The sequence below is a fragment of the Octopus sinensis genome, linkage group LG3 (assembly GCF_006345805.1).
Source record: "Octopus sinensis linkage group LG3, ASM634580v1, whole genome shotgun sequence".
NCBI classification, from domain to species: Eukaryota; Metazoa; Mollusca; class Cephalopoda; order Octopoda; family Octopodidae; genus Octopus; species Octopus sinensis.
In genome coordinates, this window is record NC_042999.1 from 160,457,097 (window position 1) to 160,472,334 (window position 15,238).

At 40.4% G+C, this 15,238-nt stretch overlaps 1 protein-coding gene across 2 annotated transcripts in view; it reads right to left on the bottom strand.

Moving 5' to 3' along the window:
• Positions 1 to 15,238, bottom strand: part of LOC115209214 (ras-related protein Rab-15) — a 74,158-nt gene that overhangs the window by 30,925 nt on the left and 27,995 nt on the right. For both annotated transcript variants that reach the window (XM_029777474.2, XM_029777473.2), the window contains 2 exons: positions 14,190 to 14,250; positions 6,821 to 6,881 (listed from right to left, as the gene is read on the bottom strand). In XM_029777474.2, coding sequence (XP_029633334.1) covers positions 6,821 to 6,881; positions 14,190 to 14,236 — 108 coding nt within the window. In that variant the 5' untranslated portion in view covers positions 14,237 to 14,250. The remainder of the gene's footprint in view (positions 1 to 6,820; positions 6,882 to 14,189; positions 14,251 to 15,238) is intronic.

The following is a 15,238-nucleotide window of genomic DNA, read 5'->3' on the forward strand; positions in this document are numbered from 1 at the left end:
CCCCACCCTCTCCCTGCAGACACCAAACCCACCCATTCACCACCAACACAAAATAGAAAAGAGAAGTGCAAACACATAAAAAACCCACAAAACCTCCCTACCACTTGTTATGTTTGTGTTCTGTTTAAGGGTATAGATAAGGAATTGGTGGACAAATTATCGCAATGGAGAGACATGAGAATTGTGAGTATGAAAGGAGACAGAAAGGAAAACATGGTCGCAAGCACATTGGTGCCAGAATGTCAGATGAGAGAATATAAAGAGGATGTGGGATTCAGAAATGGGATTTGCAACATAAGGAATGTGCCAAACAAGATAGAAAATATGGAATTAGAAGAACGCTAAGGCAGGAGCTCTCTGAACTTTGTCCAGGCTATTCTTATTCTAACAGCTACGCTTTCAGAGCATCCAGCCCTGCTACTGATTTGGTCTACTTCTAGTTTTTCTCCATGGAATGTGACAGAAGCTGTTCTCTGCACATTTTCAGTGTTTATAACACCTGAGCATTTGCCACATACAAAAACTATCTTCCCAGTTTAGCCTTCCTTTGATATTGCTGCACCTCTTATGTGTCTATAGCTTACACTGGGTACATCTTACCTATGCCTTTTCTACAGATCGAGCAGAGTCATCTAACTGAAGGGATTAGTGGTTTGTCTGCCTTCCAACTTACTAGGACTTTGGTTTTAGCTAGGTTGACTCTAAGGTCCTTCGATTCTAATCCTTGCTTCCACACCTGAAACTTTTCCTCTAGTTCTGATAGTGACTCAGCAATTAGAGCAAGGTCATCAGCATAGAGGAGCTCCCAGGGGCATCCTATCTTGAATTCTTCTTTTATTGCCTGGAAGACTATGATGAATAAGAGGGGGCTGAGGACTGATCCTTGGTGGATCCCTACCCCTACCTGGAATTCTTCACTGTACTTGTTGCCAACCCTCACCTTACTAGCATCATCCCTGTACATGGCTTGCACAGCTCCTACTAACCCTTCATCTATCCCTAGTTTCCTCATTGACCACCAGATAAGGGATTGAGGGACCCTGTCAAAGGCTTTTTCCATGTCAACGAAAGCCAGGTACAGAGGTTTATCTTTGGCTAGGTATTTCTCCTGCAGCTGTCTTACCAAAAATATAGGATCAGTGGTGCTTTTCCCTGACATGAACCCAAACTGCATCTCATCTAGACTGACTCTCTACCTAATTAGTTGAGCTATGTGACCTTCATTACTTGATACCTCGGTAATTATTTGTATCTAATTATTTGTGTCTAAAGCATCACCTTTACCTTTGTAGCAATTGACTATGGTACTGCTACACCAGTCATTGGATATGACTCCTTCATGTATCACCTGGTTAACTATACGGGTAACTAGGCTAGCTGACACTGCCAAATATTTTGAGCATCTCTGCAGTGATTCCTAATGGGCCAGGGGCTTTCCCTGTCTTCATACTCTTAATTGCTTTATCTACCAAGGTACTGTCAATTCGAATAGTTGGTCTCTCTGTTGGGTTGACATTCAGCAGTCTCTCTTTTCCCCATTCATTTAACAACCTTTTATTGTGACATCTCTAAGTCTTTCTCTTTGCAGCCTCATTAAATGCAAATGAGTTGTCATCCATGTGGACACATTTCTCTCCTATGACATCATGATTCTCTCTCACACACTGTCTTGCAACATGAAACACCTTAAGTCTTTGGTCTTCACGATGCAGAACATTGGTAAGTTTTTTCTTATCTGCTTCCCCTCTAGCTAAATAAACCTATTTCTTTACTACCCACAAGGGGCTAGCACTGAGAGGACAAACAAGGACAGACAAACGGATTAAGTCGATTATATCGACCCCAGTGCGAACTGGTACTTAATTTATCGACCCTGAAAGGATGAAAGGCAAAGTCGACCTCGGCGGAATTTGAACTCAGAACGTAACGGCAGACGAAATACCTATCTCAATATATATATATATATATATATTGAGATAGGGGTTGTAAATGCAATACTCTTTTATGTACATTCCTTTATGTACACTGATTTGTTCTGCTTTTTATATTTAACCCTACAGTCTCTTATGTGGTGGTTTAATAAAGTATGTGATTGAGTATTATCTGGTAATTGATATTTGATTTAGATGTATTTCTCCATTTTCTTATCTTTTCTTGTCTTATCTTGTATATATATATATATATATATATAATGGAAGTGTGCTGTGCATGAGAGGACCCGGCAGGACTAGTCAGGCCATATCCCGTGGCCCCTACCTGGGACGTAGTCGATCCACCTGTGCATACCTTCCTTCTTGTGACACTTGTGAAGACCTGCTGAGGCAAGTGAAAATCAATCAAAATAGATGAACATCAATGGAATTTGTATCTTGTGGTACCAGTGCCTATGGCACACAAGAAAACCATCCGAACGTGGCCGTAGCCAGTACCACATCGACTGGCCTCCGTGCTGTGGGAACATGGTGGCACATAAAAACACCATCCGAAGACCCGGCAAGACTAGTCAGGTCATAACCCGTGGGCCCTACCTGGGACGTAGTCAGTCCACCTGTACATACCTTCCTTCTTGTGACACTTGTGAAGACCTGCTGAGGCAAGTGAAAATCAAATCAAATCAAAACAAATCAAAATAGATGAACATCAATGGAATTTGTATCCTTGTGGTACCAGTGCCGGTGGCACACAAGAATCCATCCGAACGTGGCCGTAGTCAGTACCGCTTGTGGTACCAGTGCCGGTGGCACACAAGAATCCATCCGAACGTGGCCGTAGTCAGTACCGCATCACTGGCCATCGTGCTGTGGGCACATAACAAACACCATCCGGTCGTGGCCGGTACCAGTGCCGGTGGCACACAAGAATCCATCCGAACATGGCCGTAGTCAGTACCGCATCACTGGCCATCGTGCTGTGGGCACATAACAAACACCATCCGGTCGTGGCCGTTCGCCAGCCTCATCTAGCACCTGTGTCGGTGGCACATAAAAACACCTTCCGAAGACCCGGCAAGACTAGTCAGGCCATAAACCATGGCCCCTACCTGGGACGTAGTCAGTCCACCTGTGCATACCTTCCTCCTTGTGATACTTGTGAAGGCCTGTTGAGGCAAGTGAAAATCAAAATCAAAATCAAATCAAAACAAATCAAAATAGATGAACATCAATGGAATTTGTATCTTTGTGGTACCAGTGCCGGTGGCACACAAGAGAAAACCATCCGAAAGTGGCCGTAGCCAGTACCGCATCGACTGGCCTCCGTGCTGTGGGCACATGACAACACCATCCGATCGTGGGCATTCGCCAGCCTCATCTAGCACCTGTGTCGGTGGCACATAAAAACACCATCCGAAGACCCGGCAAGACTAGTCAGGCCCCTACCTGGGACGTAGTCAGTCCACCTGTGCATGCCTTCCTTCTTGTGACACTTGTGAAGACCTGTTGAGGCAAGTGAAAATCAAAACAAATCAAAATAGATGAACATCAATGGAATCTGTATCTTTGTGGTACCAGTGCCGGTGGCACACACTTTGTGGTACCAGTGCCGGTGGCACACAAGAGAACCATCCGAACGTGGCCGTAGCCAGTTCCTCATCGACCGGCCTCCGTGCTGTGGGCACGTAACAAACACCATCCGATCATGGCCGTTCGCCAGCCTCATCTGGCACCTGTGTCGGTGGCACATAAAAACACCTTCCGAAGACCCGGCAAGACTAGTCAGTCCACCTGTGCATACCTTCCTTCTTGTGATACTTGTGAAGACCGGTTGAGGCAAGTGAAAATCAAAAATCAAATCAAATCAAAATAGACAAAATAGATGAACATCAATGGAATTTGTATCTTGTGGTACCAGTGCCTGTGGCACACAAGAAATCCATCAGTGCTGTAGTCAGTGCGGTGGGCACATGACAAACACCATCCGATCGTGGCCGTTCGCCAGCCTCATCTAGCACCTGTGTCGGTGGCACATAAAAACACCATCCGAAGACCCGGCAAGACTAGTCAGGCCATAACCCATGGCCCCTACCTGGGACGTAGTCAGTCCACCTGTGCATACCTTCCTTCTTGTGACACTTGTGAAGACCTGCTGAGGCAAGTGAAAATCAAAACAAATCAAAATAGATGAACATCAATGGAATTTGTATCTTTGTGTGGTACCAGTGCCGGTGGCACGGGGCACATAAGAAAACCATCCAAACGTGGCCGTAGCCAGTACCGCATCGACTGGCCTTCGTGCTGTGGGCACGTAACAAGCACCATCCGATCGTGGCCGTTTGCCAGCCTCATCTGGCACCTGTGTCGGTGGCACATAAAAACACCATCCGCGCGTGGCCGTCTGCCAGCCTCGTCTGGCACCTGTGTCGGTGGCACATAAAAACACCATCCGAGCGTGGCCGTCTGCCAGCCTCATCTGGCACCTGTGTCGGTGGCACATAAAAACACCATCCGAGCGTGGCCGTCTGCCAGCCTCGTCTGGCACCTGTGTCGGTGGCACATAAAAACACCATCCGAGCGTGGCCGTTTGCCAGCCTCGTCTGGCACCTGTGTCGGTGGCACATAAAATCACCCACTACACTCTCGGAGTGGTTGGCGTTAGGAAGGGCATCCAGCTGTAGAAACACTGCCAGATCTGACTGGACTGGTGCAGCTTTCGGGCTCCCCAGACCCCAGTTGAACCGTCCAACCCATGCTAGCATGGAAAGCGGACGTTAAATGATGATGATGATGATGATGATGATATATATATATATATATATCTAATATTATATGGTAGATGGAAGATACAAGAATTTTTATTAATCACGACAACTGTTTCGACACATCTAGCATTGACCCCCTCCGGGGAGGGATACTTAACAACTGTATCATATTATATTATATATATATATAGATATATATATATACACATAAATATACATATATATACATTTATACAATAAGCTTCTTTCAGTTTCTGTCAACCAAATCCACTCACAAGGTCTTGGTTAGCCTAGGGCTACAGTAAAACACACTTGCTCAAAGTGCCACAAAGTGGGACTGAACTCAAAACTGTGCAGTTGGGAAGCATTTTTCTAATGTACACAACCATACTTTTGTCAGAAGTTACACATCATAAAGGATAAAAATTCTTATTGTTTTAATATATTTTATCTAGTTTAATTATGCAAGTTCCACTTCTACTTCACGGCTAAATGAATAACTATAACAAGATAGCAATTACAAAGACACACTTGTAAAACCATGTTGTGCTCCAGATTTATAATATTTACCCCCTTCCACCACCACCACCACCACCACTCTGCCACTGAAACAATAGATGTAAAATGGTGTGTCATTTCTAGTGAAAGTCATGGCTATTAATACTTGTTTCCAACGAAACTTTAAAAGAAAACAGAAACATGTATGAAGTATACGCATACCCAAACTTTAGGTCTCACCGAGTAAATGACCAGAGACCGAGACCTTTGAAAGTATGCTGTGCATGAGAAGACCCGGCAGGACAAGTGAGACCATAACCCATGGCCTCTACCTGGGATGTAGCCAGTCCACTTATGCATACCTTTCCTTCTTGGGACACAAAACTCTACTTGTGAAGACCTGTTGAGGCAAGTGGAAATCAGAATCAAAATCAAAATCGATCAACATCAATGGAAATTGTAGCTGTGATACCAGTGCCGGTGGCATGTAAGCGAACCATCCAAACGTAGCCGTTGCCAGCACCACCCTGATAGGCCTCCGTGCCGGTGGCACGTAAAAAGCACCATCCGATCGTGGCCATTGCCAGCCTAGCCTGGCCCCCGTGCCGGTGGCACGTAAAAAGCACCATCCGATCATGGCCGTTTGCCAGCCCCGTCTGGCACCTGTGCCGATGGCACGTAAAAAGCACCCACTACACTCACGGAGTGGTTGGCGTTAGGAAGGACATCCAGCCGTAGAAACATTGCCAGATCAGACTGGGCCTGGTGCAGCCACTACACTCATGGAGTGGTTGGCGTTAGGAAGGGCATCCAGCTGTAGAAACACTGCCAGATCAGACTGGAGCCTGGCGCAGCCTTCTGGCTTCCCAGACCCCAGTTGAACTGTTCAACCCATGCTAGCATGGATAACGGGCGTTAAATGATGATAATGATAAAACACACATGGAGCTTTATAGACATCAATACATCAAGCAAACATGCGAGTCTTTTCATGGTCACTTAGCCTGCAAGAAATCGCAGCTAAGTATCACACAAATTACAGCCTACCATCTTAGAAATGGAAGCACACATTGGATAATATGTCTTGTCTATATATAACAAATCATTTTATCATTAATGAACTCAGTCCTTAATTTATCAAAAACTTCAACAGCCAACAGGAAACAGTAATAACTCTGAGCACCTTTTCAAACTCCACCCATCTAACACCCGTGGACATATTTACAAAGTCAGAAAACAGCACAGCTCCCATGACTTTAGGAAACATTTTTTCACGCTGAGAGTTGCTGAAGCATGGAACAAACTGCCGGCATCAGTTGTTAGTTGTCGGAGCCTTGCATCCTTCAAAACTTCCATGCTTTCTGAGATTCGCCAACACTACACCTGATTTTCTCCTCTCCATACACACACAAGCATGTATCTGACTCATGCATTGTTCGCTTTCCAGACATTTGTACATTACTGCATATACTCTGACAAGTTGTGGTGCACCTGAGCACTGTATACAATAATTTCATTATATTATTATATTTCATTATATTATAAAATAAGTTCCATGTAAGCAATAATAATAATATGAATTTATTTTAGAAATTGTGTAGATGTCAAAGAGAAAGTAATATATACCTGAGCACGTCTGTAGAATTGGTGAGTAATAGCTTCAAATCTCTCCTGGCCTGCTGTATCCCTTTAAAAAAGAGAAAGAGTAAAGAAAATGACTGCATGAATATCTTAAGAGGAAATCAAGGAACTTTTGGGTGAAGATAAAACTTGTGAATTGGTAAAGAGATGGTTGATGAAAGTTATACTAACATACTCTGCATTGTCTCTAATACTTAAACACAGAAATGAAAAGTCATGTTCAACATATTCGAGTGGACTCAGACATGAGAATATCTTTCACCACGGGGATAGCCTCATAAGCAAATTCTCCACTTAGATATGTCTGAAAACAACAGATATGCTGTGACTGACAACAATGGACCATAGGATGCATGCATTTCAGCGTTATTTCACTTCATCAGTTACATACACCAAATCCGTCATTCACAGCCCAATAAGAATGCAATTATTATCAAAACGTATGCTTGTGTGTAAAGCTTGATGAAGCTAGAATTGTGTTTTAACACATGGCTTAGAGGAGAATTTTCTCCTTGGATATCTCTGCAGTGGAAGGTCACCTCACATCAGAGAGCACTTGAACATGTTGAATATGACTTTTCATGAATATATTTCATTCATCTGCTTCAAGTGTCATTTTCATTTATTTAATTCTAGCTTGACCCATCTTTATGAACATCAGCTTAAGTTCTGTATACTGTTTTATATAAGAATAATTCTATTCTCAACAGACTATGAAAGGCAGATCTGGTTTTCTCAATTGACAAAGAGAAGTGACACAGAAACCTATATGTCTTCCGCTCCATCGAAGTCATTCATTGCCCATCTTTATATCTTTACACATGTGTAAGAGAAGAATTTTCTCCAGGAACTTGCTCTGAAGTAGAAAGTCTTCTCACACCTGAGTACATTCTAACATGTTGAATATAATGCTACATGAATATACTCTATTCAATGCTGCTTTGTGCAACATGATTTATTTTTGGACAAGTTGAGTTTATCCTGAAGAGTAGCATTGTGAAGTACTACAAACAAATCCATTACAACTATTCAAGACTGGCAACTATTTTCACCACTCAGTCATTTTAAATATGAGGGAACAGGACTGCTATTTCAATAAGTTTATAACATTTTCAGAAATTAAAATAATTTCTAAATGATAATTTTTTTCGAAAAACTGTCTGCAAGCAATAATAAATCTCTGAACGAGATGTAAACAGTAACTGCTCGACAACGTAAAGTATACTAGCCATCTCAATATGGCTAACCACTAAGGGTGGGTGTTACTGTAGCTTTTAGCCCCAGCTTTTAGCTTAAAGCCAGCTGGAGACGATGATCTCCTGGGGCTAAAAGCTACAGTAACACCCACCCTTAGTGGTTAGCCATATTGAGATGGCTAGTATACTTTACGATAATTTTTTTTTTATTTCTGAAATAGTCAAATGAAAGAAGGAAGATAACACAAATATACATACATTTCACAACTATACATACATGCATATACATACATATAATACTTAGACACAATCATCGTTCATAATGTCACACACATCCACATGGACACATACACAGACACACAACTGGGTATCATACTCAACATCATGAAAAAGCAAATGACTATTTAAATCAGATGCTAATTCTGTTGCATATAATGGAATTTTATTCAGCTGAGCATCTAATTACAGCCCCAATGATTGTTCACTCACTGTCTTCCTTTGTCAGTAGTGATGGATTTTGTCGTAGCATGCGATTGGCAGTGAGTACATGCTACTTACAAAGCCCAATGCGGTAGAAATATGCATCAGACATTCTCACTGGCTGCTGGACCATTTCTCATCTGCTACTGATACGCTTTGTGCTTTTAACCCTTTCGTTACTGTATTTATTTTGAGATGCTCTGTGTTTCTTTCAATTACTTTATATATATCAAAGAATTTAGTAAAATAACTTAGTTATCATTCAGCTAGTTTTAGGAACATAAATTGTGACTAAGATTTAGTGGAAGATTTTAATTCAAAACTTATGGAAACAAGACATTTGTACTCAGAGCCAGAGCCGGTTTCAGCCAGGTTGGTAGCGAAAGGGTTAAACACAGTACATCCAGAAGAGATATTATCTCCAAATGAATACCACTGTAAATTTGTGTTTTTGTGATGCATCTACAGTAAGCATAACACCACACACTCACACACACACACACACACACAAACACACACACACACGAAATCTCCTTATGATAGCAATTTGATCAGGTTTAACTATAATTACTTACAAACAGGGTAAGTAACATTAACTAAGTTCAGAAAAGACCTAAGAAACTGAATAAAGCTCACCAAATCAATATGAAAAATAAAGAAACATGAGAACAAACCATTAAACATTAACAATATGCAGAAGCATAACTATAGAACAAAATCCAATTTAACACAACCAAAGAATTCCCAACATTGGCTGAACAACAGATAGTATAGTGACTTTGGCACCCAAAGTAAGAATGCTATTTCTGTTGGTATTACACAAATGTAGAAAAGATGAAATATTTCGGAGTGGTTGGCGTTAGGAAGGGCATCCAGCTGTAGAAACTCTGCCAGATCAGTTTGGAGCCTGGTGCAGCCTCCTGGCTTACCAGTCCTCAGTCAAACCGTCCAACCCATGCCAGCATGGAAAGCGGACGTTAAACAATAGTGATGATGATGATGATGTTTGGGAATGCACAAACCAAATGTTTGTACCTGATTCACAAATCATGACCATATATTCTCCAAACCAACCCTTTCTAGTCACCAATGCTCAACTGTTTCTAAGCAAGGCAATATTCTTTTCTTGGCTGTGTAAACCTGAATGTTTATACAGAAGATTGGAAGTGAAGAACACAAGGACATGACTTGAATGATAAAGACACTTATTTACAACTATCATGTGATGTCTTAGAAAAAAAAGACACAAACACACACTCTCTCTCTCTCTCACACACATACAAACACTCACTCACATGCACATACACACAAACACATACCTCATAGAGGTACAAACTTCAGATTAAATTTGTAAAGAAAAATTTGTCATCAAATCCTTTGATAAATGGCTGATGGGAAACAATTTAACATCATTCAATTGTGGATATGGATGTATGTGCTGAAAAACAAGTGAAGGTCAGTTATGGAGTGTAGCCAGCTAACTAATGGAGTGTGTCATCAACTACAGTGCTGTGTAGCAGTCTAGACTTAGTTTCTTAAGGAAAGTTGGCCTTCACCAAACTAACACACCCAACAAAAGTAATGGTGAATCTTTTAGGCTTGATGAGTAGAAATTTGAATTTCTTTAACCCTTTAGCATTCAGATTAATCCATCAACTCCAATACTTATTTATCCATCTTGTTTCAAATGAATTATGTATTATCTCAGAGCTTTGTAACTTTGATTCGATTGTTTGCGTGTTTAGAGTGAGAGGACAGAGCTGGCCAGTTTGAACATTAAAACAGATCAAATAGGTGCAGGTGTGGCTGTGTGGTAAGTAGCTTGTTTACCAACCACATGGTTCCAGGGTTCAGTCCCACTGCGTGGCACCTTGGGCAAGTATCTTCTACTATAGCCTCGGGCCGACCAAAGCCTTGTGAGTGGATTTGGTAGACGGAAACTGAAAGAAGCCCGTCGTATATATGTATATATGTGCATGTGTGTGTTTGTGTGTCTGTGTTTGTCCCTCTAGCATTGCTTGACAACCGATGCTGGTGTGTTTATGTCCCCGTTACTTAGCAATTCGGCAAAAGAGACCGATAGAATAAGTACTGGGCTTACAAAAGAATAAGTCCCGGGGTCGAGTTGCTCGATTAAAGGCGGTGCTCCAGCATGGTCGCAGTCAAATGACTGAAACATGTAAAAGAGTAAAGAGTAAATATTTGGGTCAGACATGGCCTGAGTGTCATTTACATGTAGACAAGTATTTTAGGCTTAGTTAAATGTTTATAGGTAAGCATTTTTAATATTAACATGATATTGCAGAGAGATTTGGTGAGATATTTGTTTTTCAAAATTTGCTTCACAACCTGGTGGTTTTGGTTTCAGTCCCATTGTTTGATGCTTTGAGCAGTTATGCATAGTGGTTAAGTGGTTAGGGTGAGACCATGGTTTCAATTCCTGGGCCAGGTGGTGCATTGTGTTATTGAGCAAAACAATTCATCTAATGTTGCTCTGCAATCAATTCAACATCAGATGTGTGGTATATCATGCACTAAAAGGCAGCGAGCTGGCAGAAACGTTAGCACGCCAGGCGAAATGCTTAGCCGTATTTCATCTGTCGCTACGTTCTGAGTTCAAATTCCGCCGAGGTCGACTTTGCCTTTCATCCTTTCGGGGTCGATAAATTAAGTACCAATTACGCACTGGGGTCGATGCAATCGACTTAATCTGTCTATCTGTCCTTGTTTGTCCATTCTATGTTTAGCCCCCTGGGGGTAGTAAAGAAATAGGTATATCATGCACTTGTTCAGGAAACATTGATTCGATGGAAGGAGTGAGCTGATGTCCAACTCAAACATTCCAGTCACTGCAAACAAATCATTTGTGTAGGTTGTTCAGCAAGGAATTACACAACCATTTTTTTTTTCAGACTACAAGAGACTACCATCATATTATATACGAGCAAAACGCCCCCCCCCCAACGTCCAATGGACGGTGCTGAGTTGTCAAACATTTAAACCAAATTTTCTCAAAACAACCTGTCCGACCGTCCCATAGATTTCCCCTTTGAGAAACACTGATTTAACCTAAATTTGAGACACCAGCAAAAGAAGAAATAAAGATAGACTTTTTCTTGCATACGCATAGTATCAATCACAACAGCTAATGTACTTTCGCATACAAATGCACGTTCCCACGGCTTTATTGATCACATTCTCACCTGGAATCGATTTTTGTAATTTTTTCAAGACTTATACATGCTCTGATACCGTTGGTATCAACATATCAAATTTGAGCGCAATCGGATAGAGGATGCCTGAGATCCTCAAAGACACACACACACACAGACAGACAGAATGGATTTTATATAATAGATATATATATATAAAACAGACTTCCACAGAGTTTCCATTCAACCAAATTCACGTACAAGGCATAGTTAGCTCAGAGCTATAGTAAAAGACACTTGCTCAAGGTACCACACAGTAAGAAAAATGATTTTATTCACATAAATATGCAACCGAAGAGTTTAAAGTACCAGTAATGATAAGGCTGTTGACTGGGAGAACACAAACATGGTTTAAACAGTAAGCTTGGCAGGAAAGAAACGTGCCTTTAAGCAGTACAAAAACAACAAAAATGGAAGGTGCAGTTATGTACAGGTTGACAGAAGAAAAGCAGGATAAAAACGATGCATGCACTCTGGAATTGAATTTTGTAATTTTTTCAAGACTTATACACGCCCTGATACTGTCGGTATCTACATATCAAATTTGAGCACAATCAGATGGAGGATGCCCGAGATCCTAGAAGACACACAGACAGACAGACAGAACGGATTTTTTATAATAGATTTAGTGTATGCAACTGAAACAGCATTAAATTAACCCTTTCGTTACCAACCCGGCTGAAACCGGCTCTGGCTCTGAGTACAAATGTCTTGTTTTCATAAATTTTGAATTAAAATCTTCCACTAAACCTTAGTCATAATTTATGATCCTAACACTAGCTGAATGATAACTAAGTTATTTTACTAAAATCTTTGTTATATTTAAAGTAATTGAAAGAAACACAGAACATCTCAAAATAAATACAGTAATGAAAGGGTTAAAATACCTATCTGAGAGAAAAATCTCTTCGCAAACATGTATTAAAAACACAATATATATCATAGTAAGGTAAACATTGTCCTTGCTTAGAACACAGAGATAATTGGGGGGGGGGAAGCAATTAAGAACTTCGTTTCCAGTAATGAAAACATTGGACAGCTGCAAACATGCCATCTTGCCTAACTTATACGATGCGATGCGTAACTACTTCCTCTTCAAATGACATTTTAATGTCTTGTGTTATATTTACTTAAAAGAAGGCCATATCATCATCTACTCTCTCCATCTCTTTCTCTCTCTCTTTCTCTCTGCTATATCTAAGATAAATTATTAAATCAAAAATAGGTGAACTGAAGTAACACTATTGTATATAAATAAAACTGAATGATTTGGGTAAGCAGCAAAAGTGCATCACCAATCAAAATTATTGTCAGAATGTAAAATGCAAGCAAATGTCTTCTGGAACCTTCAGATGAGATGAAGATTGATGTTTAGTTTTGCTTTCAAAATATTGAGCATAGAAGTGTGGATCTGATGTTTATTTCAAACAACCTAACTTAACAAAGACACACAGAAATACATGTCCTATTAACAGATATGGCAAAATATCAGTATAGGTAGTACATTATTGTATAGTATTATAGAAGAATTCATATTTGCTCTTGGAAAAAAGCAGTTCATATCTAAAGGAGTGAATAAAATAACTAAAAATTTTTTAAATCTACAAGCGTATATCAGAAGACATGAGACTTCACAAACTACTTATAATAAAGATTTTTTAAATGTTATTTGAAATGAAATTTAAAATTGAAACAAATTTATATGCTATTTGTAATTAAACAAAATAATACATACCAGCTTGCACAAATATTTTAGAATTCTATACATATATACCTATCTATACGGGTTCAGTCCCACTGCGTGGCACCTTGGGCAAGTGTCTTCTACTATAGCCTCGGGCCGACCAAAGCCTTGTGAGTGGATTTGGTAGACGGAAACTGAAAGAAGCCTGTCGTATATATGTATATATATGTGTGTATGTGTGTGTATATGGTTGTGTGTCTGTGTTTGTCCCCCAACATCGCTTGACAATCGATGCTGGTGTGTTCACGTCCCCCGTAACTTAGCGGTTCAGCAAAAGAGACCGATAGAATAAGTACTAGGCTTACAAAGAATAAGTTCTGGGGTCGATTTCTTTGACTAAAGGCGGTGCTCCAGCATGGCCAGTCAAATGACTGAAACAAGTAAAAGAGTAAAAGAGTATATATATATATAAATTCAGGGTATTAATATCCAATCAATATGTTTATTTTTAATACTATTATTCTAAGTCTTGCTGCATAATTTCTAAAGAATATTGGCTTTCTGACTTTCATTCAGCAGGAAGTTAGTGACAATGCATAGTGAAAGATTTTGAGAATCAAAAGTAAAGTGTCTGCGGACAACTAGAAGCATGTTGAAGTTTGTGTCTTTTGCATTTTTTGTTTTCACTTTTGATTTGATCTTTTGTACTTAAATCTAAATCAGGATGACTTTTTAAAATTAAATATATTTTTAATGAACATATTTAATAAAATTGAACTTACCAAATTTGGATTTTGGCTACTTTATTATCCATGTTAACTGTTCTCATCTTGAAATCAATACCTGAAATTAATGAAATAACAGGAGATATTTGAAATAGGTAGAAAAAGGAAGAACTAAGATTATTCAGCCCTTTAACATTAAAACCAGCCATATTGGACCCAAATATGGCTGGTTTTATATTTTATGTTCAAACCACCCAAATCTGGCATCTCACACCTACCCTACAATGTTATTCTAAAAATAAACTATCAGATCATCAAAATCTCAAAGCTATGATTAATTTAAAACAATCATCATCATCATCATCATCATCATCATCGATTAGCGTCCGTTTTCCATGCTAGCATGGGTTGGACGGTTCGACCGGTGTCTGGGAAGCCAGGAGGCTGCACCAGGCTCCAGTCTTATCTGGTATCTGGCAATGTTTCTACAGCTGGATGCCCTTCCTAACACCAACCACTCTGCGAGTGTAGTGGGTGCTTTTTACGTGCCACCTGCACAGGTGCCAGGGGGGGTCTGGCATCGGCCACGATCGGTTGGTGCTTTTAACGTGCCACCGGCACAGAAGCCAGCCAAGGCGGCGCTTGCATCGGCCACGTTCGGATGGTGCTTTTTATGTGCCACCGGCACAGAAGCCAGTCGAGGCTTTTGAGCAAGACACTTTATTTCACATTGTTCCAATCCACTCAACTGGCAAAAATGAGTTGTACCTGTATTTCAAAGGGCCAGCCTTGTCACACACTGTGTCACACTGAATCTCCTTGAGAACTACGTTATGGGCACACATGTCTGTGGAGTACTCAGCCACTTGCCCATTAATTTTATGAGTAGGCTGTTCATTGATTGAATCAACTGGAACCCTCGTCGTCATAACCAACAGAGTGCCAGACATTTGACAGAGAAATATAGAAACAGTTATGAAAATATGATAGATATCAAAAGATAACATTATAAACAAAAGTAACCGAAATACAAATATTCAGATGTGGAAAAGAGAAAGCTACAACTAACACGAACAAAAACGAACATAGGCGCAGGAGTGGCTGTG